A 10114-nucleotide genomic window follows, 5' to 3' on the forward strand; every position below is an offset into this window, starting at 1 on the left:
CATCACCAATCTTACAAACCGCTCCTTCGCCCTAAGGCAAGTACCTTCAAATAAGCACCTGTACATATAAACGGTCTAAACAAGTTAAATTAAATTCCTGGAAACATGCATGATGTATACTAAGTTTTTACAGTGCTGTAGTCAGTGAAGGTGAGGATAACAGAAGGATAACTGAAAGAGAGTGTGAGACAGTAAGAGGAGAGAAGAAAGGAAGAGAGGGCAAGGTAGAAAGCAGAAGGTCCTAAGATCTGACTGAAGTAAAAAGAAAAAAGATCCTATTGAAGGAAGCTAAAGATTCAAAACCAGAAATATAAAAGGTGAGAAAACAAGGTGAGATTAAAAAAATATAAATTTAAAAAAAAAAATCAAACCCAAAAAGTGACCGAGAAAGTTTAGACCTCTCAGAAACTCAAGTCAGTAATTCTTTGTCAGGCAAACGCTCCTTGATTTCAGTGGGAGTTTTGCCTTAATGAGGACAGCAGGATAGGCACCAAATGCAGCTTTATTTCTTGAATAACAGCAAGATCTAGCAAGATATTCTGTTGTTGAAAAAGACAACGCACTTTTGAAGAAACATGAATATTAGAGGCCAGGCAGTATAAATGTAATTGCTACGATGAGCTAAGTTACATCAGTGTGCATCAGCTGACAATAAAGTCCTTTGTGCTGGAAAGAAAGAAAAAGATGAAAAAAATGACTTGTGCCACCCTACAAACAATCAAATTAAAGGTCCAGAATTATTCCAGAAAAGTTTTTATTGGCTTCAGTGACAGCCCATAAACAAGCAAGATTCCTCAGTTCTTGTCATAAAAAAATTTAAATACATGCCTGACTATGAATGACCTATTTATTTTTCATTAGTTGTGCTCTTGCTGAAATTGTTGGAAATGCATCCAGCTGGTTAACAGAACCATTGTTTGATTAGGCTGTTTACATGAAATTGTCTTTAATATACTGAAAAGAAAGTATAAAATAAATAGACTGAAGAATAAAATATTCTTCTTATCTTGGTAGCCAAAGATAAAACAAATCAAAACAACTCCATGTTTATCTGATGAAGGATGAAGATTCTGCCTAATCAAGGAGTGGTCTTAATGGTCCATGTAAAAATCATAAGGTGTTTTGCCCTTTATAGATCATAAATTAAAGGAACCCTCACTGGAATGTGGATATATCTAATGCAAAGTCTCGAATTTAAAACCTTTTACTGTTTTAGATGTCAAAATCGGGAACAGACAAAATATCACAAGTAAAATGCAGAAAATTACCAATAAAAACATGAGGGTAGATATTTTGGGTGAAATCCAGGAATAATTAAAAAATATACCATCTCCAGTTGATCACATTGCACACAGTATTTATTATTGACTAGCTTTTGCAAGCAGACCATTCTAACCCATGATATGGGAAATATGTCAATTCTCCATGAAGTATTAATGAGAGGTGTCCCACCCAAACCAATAAGTCTAGGACATGCTTAAAGTCAGATTTATTCAGCCACTGACTCAATCAGATAATCAGTAATTCTCAGGTTTTGCACGGTTACATCCACCTGTTGATTTAGAGATTACAGGTGGGATCTGCCTTATTAAAATAGTTCTGCAGTTTAAAAATTTGACACACCTAACAAAGGAATTGAGAGAAAAAGTCTGGTCTGCACATCAATGATAAAAGGATAATAAATAATCAAACTTAATTATTATTGTTTACAGGGCTAAAATTATGCTTAAAGATATTCATTGCCATCTGTAAGCCTGTTAAAGCTGATTACAATCTTCTTGTGCTGGTTTTCTTCCCAATGGTTGAACATTACTGTCTATTTTTAAAGGAAAAAAACCCAAAGCTGCTTGAATAATAAATTGTTTATCCCGTGTAAGAACAAACCATAGTGATGAACTTTAAGAATGGTTCCCAAATTAGAATTGAGAGTGAAAAACAAGTACTTTCCTGTTCAAGGCTTTGTTTTTAATGTGTTTTTATTTTTAACTAGATTGAGTGCTGATTACAGAAAATTCAAGGCTACCCAGACATCAGGCTGCTCAATTGACTGAAAAGTTTGATGACTTCTCTAAAAAGTGAAGTCTGTGCATGAAATTATATCAGTATAACTGGGACCAGATAACTCGAGGGGAAGGAGGGGAAAAGGTTAATATTGCTTATTAAATAATGCTAAATGAGATCAAACAAGACGTGCAGGATTCAGGAGGGCTCTTGGAGTTCCAGTTGTTTCCCCAGGCTGCTTATGCAACCTTGTTTGCGCAGACAGTGCAAGGCCCTGCCATTTTATTACATAAGGTAGCCCAAAAATGTACAGCTAGGCAGTTGTGAGCTCCATTAACTGCTGCACTGGAGTTTCTGTATCAGTTAGCATCTGTAAATTTGAAGAAACGATCAGAAGGACTTAGGACATTGCTGAGTTTGAGATTGGTGTTGGTGTTTTAATAGCAATAGATCTCATCCAAAAGCCAGCAAATACCATCAGCATGAGCTGTGTTTGAATACATTGTGCTTTGACCACTGCTTAGTGAACAGCAATACACAGTCTCTGGCTTAGCACAGCCGTAGTAAGTGCAATCCATGGCTTCAAAATCTGCCTTTCAGATGATTAAGCAAATTGTCTGGTTTAGTAAACAGCAGTCAACACAACATTATTGTTTTAACCATAGTGCTTAAATGCAGTGGATAGCTGAAGAAATTTAATTTCCAGTCCTCTCATTCTCAGCTCAAAATTTCAAAGCCTGGTCTTGTACAGATAGATAAAACTGTATCCACAGCAACATCATGTCAAGGAAGATGACTGCCTTGGCCCAAATCCTCTCCCTCACATCGGGCAGCAGTGAAGGCTGGGGAAGCCTGCATCAGCGGGGCAGGCACGTAGCAATTACAGTCTCCCAGTGGAGACTTCTTCAGCCAGGCATTTTATCTCAGTATTCAATGCCTTTTGGTGGGATTGCTTCCCTGAATGAACTGCTTTCTGAACCTACTTGAACCCAAGAAGGAAGATAAGGCTGTCTATCCTTGCCATGACTGCACAGCTCCATAATAGGATACCAGGGAGTGAGCTCGAACACTGTACGCTGCCTTTTGGGGTACACAGAATCACATAATCATAGAATATCCTGAGTTGGAAGGGACCCACAAGGATCATCAAATCCATCTCTTAGCCTGGCATGGGCAATCGCCAACTATATGAAATTTAACAAGGGAAAGTGCCGGATTCTGCACCCGAGACAGGGCAACCCTGGTTGTGTGTATAGACTGGGGAATGAGAGGTTGGATAGAAGCACTGCAGAATGGGACCTGGGGGTCCTGGTCGATGGCAAATTGAATATGAGTCAGCAGTGCCCTGGCAGCCAGGAGGGCCAACTGTGTCCTGGGGGGCATCAGGCAAAGATTCACCAACTAGCTGAGGGAGGTGATTGTCCTGCTCTGCTCCACACTGGTGCAGCCTCACCTTGAATATTGTGTGCAGTGGGAGCCACAATATAAGAAAGACTACAATTAGTCTTAGATTATAATTAAGCTATTAGAGAGTGTCCAAAGGAGGACCATGAGCATGGTGAAGGGTCTGGAGGGGGAAGAAAAGGTTGAGGGGAGACCTCATTGCAATTTTCAACATACAGTTCTGGCTCACACCTTTGCTCTTCTTTGGAGTACTTCACCTAGCTTCTCGTACTAGCCTGTTCCATGGCTGATGTGTCATAACAGAGCCAGCCCTGAACAGTGAAGGTACAAACCACCAGGAGCCTTTTGGCCTCGGGAGCCGAGGAGGGGCAGATGCTTGACCACTTCATTTTGCAGAGCAGACACTGGGAGACCACCTGGCTTAGCACCCTCTCTCAAGCCATGGCCAGTCACAAGTGCAGAGGAATGAGTTACAAGAACAAGGCAAACCAGTGGTGATATTTCTTCAGCATACTCACTAAGCTTCTAAGAATGTGCAGCTCAAAACTTCCTAAGCCAGAGGCAGTGGTTTTAAGTTTAATAGCCCTTGATGGATTTTTCTTCCATGAACTCATCCAGTCACCTCATTAGCTGATGTAACCTCTCAGCATCCACATCCTGTGGCGAGCAGTTCAGCAGTCTGACCACGCCACGTGAAGAGCCATCTCCCTCTGTGTTCATTCCAGCACCCAGTCCTTCTGCTGCTGTTGCCATGATCAGTAATTCCCAGTTAGCCTTCTCCATGCTTTGCTTAATTTTACAGATTTCTGTTGCATCACTTTATCAGTGCTGTCAGTCCTCGGACAGGAATTACTCCGTTCCTCTGATCACCTTTGTTACATCCCTCTGAACCTCCTCCCTCGACACCTCCTCCTTCCATCTTTGAGGTGGGGAAATCGACAGCCCAAGATACTGAAGATGTGGGCACACCATAGCTTCTACAGTGAAACAATGAGGATTCTTTTTTATTATTTTCCATCCTGTTAAAAATAATGTTCTATTTCCTTTTGGTTTTTAAGTCACATCTGCACATTGCATTGATTTTTTTTTCCGAGTTGTCCGTCGAAGACTTTATCAAAGCTTCTGCACCTACCATGACCTGTAGCAATTAATTTCTATGATTACAGATACACTTTTTCCATTAATTTTCAACCTGACGTGCATTTATCTCATATGAAGATACTCAAAGAGAAAGGGTGATTGAAACATCCCAGTACGTGATGCTCTGTCATGCCAGCACTTCTTGCATGTTTTGGAATGACAGAGGTTTCATACCTGAACTTCCAAATTTCCATTCTGATCTCAGTCGTACATACACATCCTCTAGATTTTTTCCCATATCATTGTTTCACTTTGCTCCCTAAGAACAGTGGTAAAACAGCTGAAAAACACCTTCTGTCATTATCAGGCCAGTAGCAGACTAACTGTTTTACACAAACTTGTGTCCAAGCAAGAGAAGGTTAGATAACCACCCTGTTCCCACCACTTAACGTGGTCAATTTTGGAGTATCTTGGAGCTCTGGGCATGCTACCTACCACACAGACACAGGAAAAAGAGATGGCATTGCCTAAGAAAGCTTGTAGGCAAAGGAGAGGAGAAGGGAGAAGGAAGAGCTGGCAGGTACTGACAGGGTAGTGGGCACAGTGTGTGGCAATACTATTTTCTAGTGACAAAGGTCCAAGTTTATCTAACTTTTGTGAGAGTTTTATTTTTCTGAAGTCACAGGTGAATTTTCAGACTGAAGCAGGATTGAAACACTTAGCATTGGGGATGCCTAAGACTATTCCACCCAAATCTGGCAGGTAGCGTGCAAGAAATGCTGATTTCTGCCATGGTCCTTGGATAAAGGAACAGAAATATCTTTCCCAAAGTGTAATTAAAAACATTTTGGTTGGACTGAACTGTGCTTCATGGTTTGCGTTCAGGGGGAAGAAACACAGGAAGAGAAGCATAAAAAACAGTACTTACCCCTCTCTCCCCAAAATGTACATCGAATTTATGTGTTCGAGGCCAGGAAAGCTGTGCCCCTATATCCCTCAATCTAATCTGCCAATATCCCTGAGCCATCACAAGATAAATGCAAGGAGCGGAGAATGAACCACATCTGCAGTTTTCTCAGCTCCTTATTCAGAACATGAGCCTACACGACCACATCCCTTTTCACCGCCTTGTCTTTTCTGCCCTGCAACTCTTGTATTTCTGAATTCAGCTGGCAATATAGTGGCATATATATTGTGTGGCCCACAGCATGTCACAATAAACAGTAATGGCTTTAGCCCCTCCCAAAAAAATGTGCAATACCAAAAGCACCACTGCAAATCTACCACCCTCTACGCATTCTGCTTAAATGCTATTACATGATGTTTCCTTTTCAAACTTCAGTAGTCAGACTCATAAAATTATTCTATCAGACGATGCTGATTTCTGACTGAATTACACTAGCTAAAATACAAATATTTGCATGACCTTAGTCTACTTTTCCAATAACAAGTTTGAATAAGATCAGTGATCACCAGAAAGTTAAGCCAAATCTAGAAAAACTACTTTTTTTATACAGATAACGATCCCTCTACAAAATCTGCAACTCAAGTGCATCTGCCCTAAGAGCCTGAAAACAAAACTATAGACACAAATGGAAGTTCCCTAACTTCATCTAAGACAGAAAGAAAAGCAATTAAATGCACATAAGATGTATATTTAACTGCTTTTTTTATCAGTATGACATTTACCAATCCAGGAGAGGAGCAAAGCAGAGGCAGGTGCTGAAAAACACAGCAGGCAGTATTGGGACGAAGATAAGAAGGATGAAAAAGCAGTAGTACCATGTCCCAACCACTGAAAGACTGGAAACCACTGCTTTTGCTCAGATATCCTGTCCCTGTACACTACAAGTGTCAACTTTTTTCTTCCCACCATTGCTTCTCTTGGTCTGGGTTTAGCACCTCTATCCACAGTTCCTTCCACCTTGCCCCCAAGCTTTGTCATCTATGACCCCACCAAATCCTTTGTCTTAATTCAAAGTCTCTGCTCTTCAATTTCTCCATGTCTCTCAGTTCTAGTCCCACAATTTCTTGTCACCATGTATGTGAACTAAGCAATTTCCTTTTCCACCCTGCCTTGGCATCACTCACACACTCTGCCACCAAAGACACAGTCTTCAATGCTCCCTCCTTATGGTATTCACTGTAGCAGCAACATCTGGGAAGAATAACTGTGGGGGAAAGTCCACTCAGCCCTTCATCCACCAACTGGAGTACTCTCATCCTTCCCAGGGAGACAAGCAGTGATCAGCTCCTAACAACGCTGGGTGTTCAGCATGCCTTATGCTGAGAGCATTTTCAGCGAGTGCAATGGTCAAGCCCTCAACAACCCCTCTACCAGGAGCATGCAACCTGAGCCTTGTGACAAAATTAAAACTAAGAAAAATTCTGGAAGCTTCTAGAGGCTAAACATAAGGCACACCCCCATCACAAGACTGATCTCAAGCCAAGTATCTTTTCCTTGCTCCAAAACACAAAGCCACAAGAATTCAACAGTCTCAATGAAAGCGTTTCTCAACATAGCCAAAGAACGCAGATTCACAAAAAAGATCAAGGTCTCCTAATGTAGGATGATATACACCTGAACTAACTTCATCAGATATATGGCCAAAGAATACACTTTCCTCTAACCATGTTCTCAGAAATAGCTGAACCATTTCAAATTAAGCTTCCCAAAGACAGTTTGTTTTCAGCAGGTACTCAACCTGGAAAATGTCAGCCTAGGTTTAAGCTTAGCAAATGCATAAGCACCTGATAGCACAGAAAGCACAAGGTAATTTTAAGAGTAGACAAGGTTCCTCCATATGATAAAATAACAACTCCTTCAAATGCATGTTCCAGGGTAGAGATTTGGGCAAAAATCACAATTCTGCAAAGTATAGTCTGTGGGTTCAACATGCAAGGCAACACCTTTATTACTGAGGGAAAGAAATTTTAGGCAAGCCTACAATCTCCAGGCTTTGGAGCAGGGCACAGAAGTGCTTTCAGCTTGGGGAATCACCCCACTGTCACATACCTGCTTCAGGAAAGCCTTCCATTTTCACACGTTCAGTGAGACAGTGCACAGCTTGGCAATTATGTTCTCCAAATATTCCTGCTTCCAGGCCATCTCTGCAGAGCAACTATGTGTCTATATTCATCTACAGAAATGTATGCAGGATTGGGCCCTCAACCAGCTGACAGCTCTTAGAATCAGATACAGAGCAGCAGATGAGCTGGCTACGCCTGGACACTGTGAACGCTAATTATTTAGTACCAGGAAAAAAACTAAAATCACAGTTTGGTGCATTAACATCTCAAACCAAGGTAAGAGAGAGATAATTTTCCACTTCAAGAGGCAGCCACTTGTTGAACTGAATGCTCAGGTTAGCTGTGCCCACCTGAGGGATCCCTACAGCTCTTCTGGAGATTTAGTGCCATGAAAAGATCCAAGTTCCTCTGCTGGCTGCAACGCTTATAACCGCTAATTATTTCTGAGTCACTTGAGTGAAAGTAAGCTGCCATCCTGTAGACAGTTAAGGACTACGGAGCAAAGTTTCTGGATGAGCGTGCTTGTTAATTGACCAATCAGGCTAGTGACCATAAAGGAAAACACTACAGCACAAGTCTGTGTGACTCCAAGTGTTGCCGTTCAGCCGTGGATTTAATATTTACCCCCTTGCATACACAGAAGGAAACACACAGGAGCCCACCCAGCTCAGGGTTGCTGCAGCAGCAAGGCTCTCCCAGCACATGACACAGCCTCTGCTCCCACCAGGAGCCTTCGCCCATTCAAAAACCTCACTGGTCTTACTGGAAGTTTTCTTTGACCACTGCCCGATCGCATCGCAGACCCTATTCCACTCTAGCCTATATCAACCCTCGCAGTCAAGAAACCTCCAACAACACCAAGATGAGACAGGGAGAAGAGCAGCTGGGGGGGGGGGGGGGGCAAGTTATTTTTCCAAAAGGAAGGGCTCAGCCGGCCAGACCCCGCCAGCCCGGCCGGGAGACACGGCGCACATACTGTGCTCCCCACGTAAACTTTCCCGTGGCAGAGACGATGCCACCCCGCAGCACCGGGCGCGCCGCGGTGCGTGGAGCGGAGGGGAGCTGACCCCGGCCGCCGCCGCGGGGGGTCACGCGTGGGCGAGCATCCCGCGTGGGTGCCCGGAGCGAGTGTCGCGGGTGGGCGCCCCGCGGGGCGGAGGGAGGGTCAGGGCCACAGGGCCGCCGTTACCTGGGGTGCCGGTGCTGCGGGAGCGCGGCGGGGAAGCCCCAGCCGCCGCCGCCGCCGCCGCCGCTGCTGCTGCTGCTGCTGCTGTCCGCGGTGGCCACCTGGGCGCGGGAATCGCCGCCGGTACTGGTGCCGGTGCCGCCGAGCTGGATGCCGCCGCTTTTCCGGTGCCTGCCGGTGCCGCTGCGGCAGCGGCCGCCCCTGCTCCAGCCGCGCAGGAGGCCGGCCTCGGAAGCCGGCAAACTCTTCCTCGCCGACGAGGAACCGGGGACGCTGCCCGCCTCCTGCCTGCCGCCGGTGCCGGTGCCGTGTCTCATGGTGCGCGGGGCCGCCGCATGCCGCGCTGCCGCCGCCCCGGGCGCCGCGGGACCCACGCGCGCCGGGGCCAGGGGCTCCGCCGGCACCGGGAGGCCGCCGGGAACCCGGGCTGCTGGGGGGGGAGGCGGAGGCCGGGGGGCGGGGGGGCTGCTGGCTGGGGCTCCCGCTGGGGCATTAAGTTGGACGCGCGGCCGGGAGAGGCAGGGCGGGGGCGGGGGCTGCGGGGCCGATAGTTCTCCGCGAAGTTGGAGCCCGGGGGGCGAGGTGGGGGCATCCTCTCCGCTGGCCCTTCATCGCCGCCCGCCGCCGCCTCCCCTCGCCTGCCCCCGCCGCCGGGCCACCGCCCCGCGCCCTCAGCCGGCGGCGCTGCGGGGGCGCGCCCCGCGTCCCGTGCCCATGGGCGCAGTGGCGGCCCCGGCGGCAGCGATCGCCGGCGCCGGCTCCTTTCGCCGCTCCCTTCTCCGGCAAGGAGCGGGAGGGTGGGGGTGGACAGAGGGGGAGATCAAACCCGAGGCTGGTGCTCAAAATGGGTCAGGGAGGGGGAAAGGGACCCCGGCGTTCGGCGCCCCCCTCCCCGCGGTTGGCTCCGGGAGGGTCGGGCTGGGGCGGTGGGTAGCGAGAGGGCTGCGGAGGAGCTCTCCCGCCCCGGCTGCCTGTGCACAAGTGCAGGGAATGTTCCACTGACCTACATATTTTTCCAAACATACGTGACCTTTTTTTTTCTCTCTCTCTCGTTCTGTGGGAGGAGACAGGCGAGGATCCAAGAAAAGGAGAAGCTGGAAAGAGAACGAAAGGGGAAGCAGGGAAAAAAATAAAAACCTCAACCAAAAAGGCAGCCCCGCATCAAGGATGGTTCCACACCGCCGCCGCGAGCAAACCCCGGCGTGCCCACGTTTATATATGTCTGCAGCGACATCCCCGTACTGCACCGGCGACCGCTCCAGTACCTGAGCCCGGGAGCCCCCGCGGTGCCGCCGGCCCCGCCGGGCAGGGCAAGCGTCCGGGTGCCTGGCCGCCGGCTCCCGGGGCGATGCGGCGGGACCCCAGCACGGCTCTGGTCGGCGGGCTGGGCACGGTCTCCCTGCTCGGCCCCGG

At 47.1% G+C, this 10114-nt stretch overlaps 1 protein-coding gene across 2 annotated transcripts in view; it reads right to left on the reverse strand.

Annotated features, from left to right (window-relative positions):
* NPAS2 (neuronal PAS domain protein 2) overlaps positions 1 to 9681 on the reverse strand; it is a 104138-nt gene extending 94457 nt beyond the window's left edge. The window contains exon 1 of one of the 2 annotated variants that reach the window (XM_027641684.1): positions 8705 to 9681. In XM_027641684.1, the coding sequence (XP_027497485.1) occupies positions 8705 to 9018 (314 nt within the window). In that variant the 5' untranslated portion in view covers positions 9019 to 9681. The remainder of the gene's footprint in view (positions 1 to 8704) is intronic. The other variant, XM_027641678.1, reaches the window with a different exon arrangement.
* Positions 9682 to 10114: the final 433 nt, after the last annotated feature.

The sequence above is a fragment of the Corapipo altera genome, unplaced genomic scaffold (genome assembly GCF_003945725.1).
Source record: "Corapipo altera isolate COAL_440 unplaced genomic scaffold, ASM394572v1 0, whole genome shotgun sequence".
In the NCBI taxonomy this organism is placed as follows: domain Eukaryota; kingdom Metazoa; phylum Chordata; class Aves; order Passeriformes; family Pipridae; genus Corapipo; species Corapipo altera.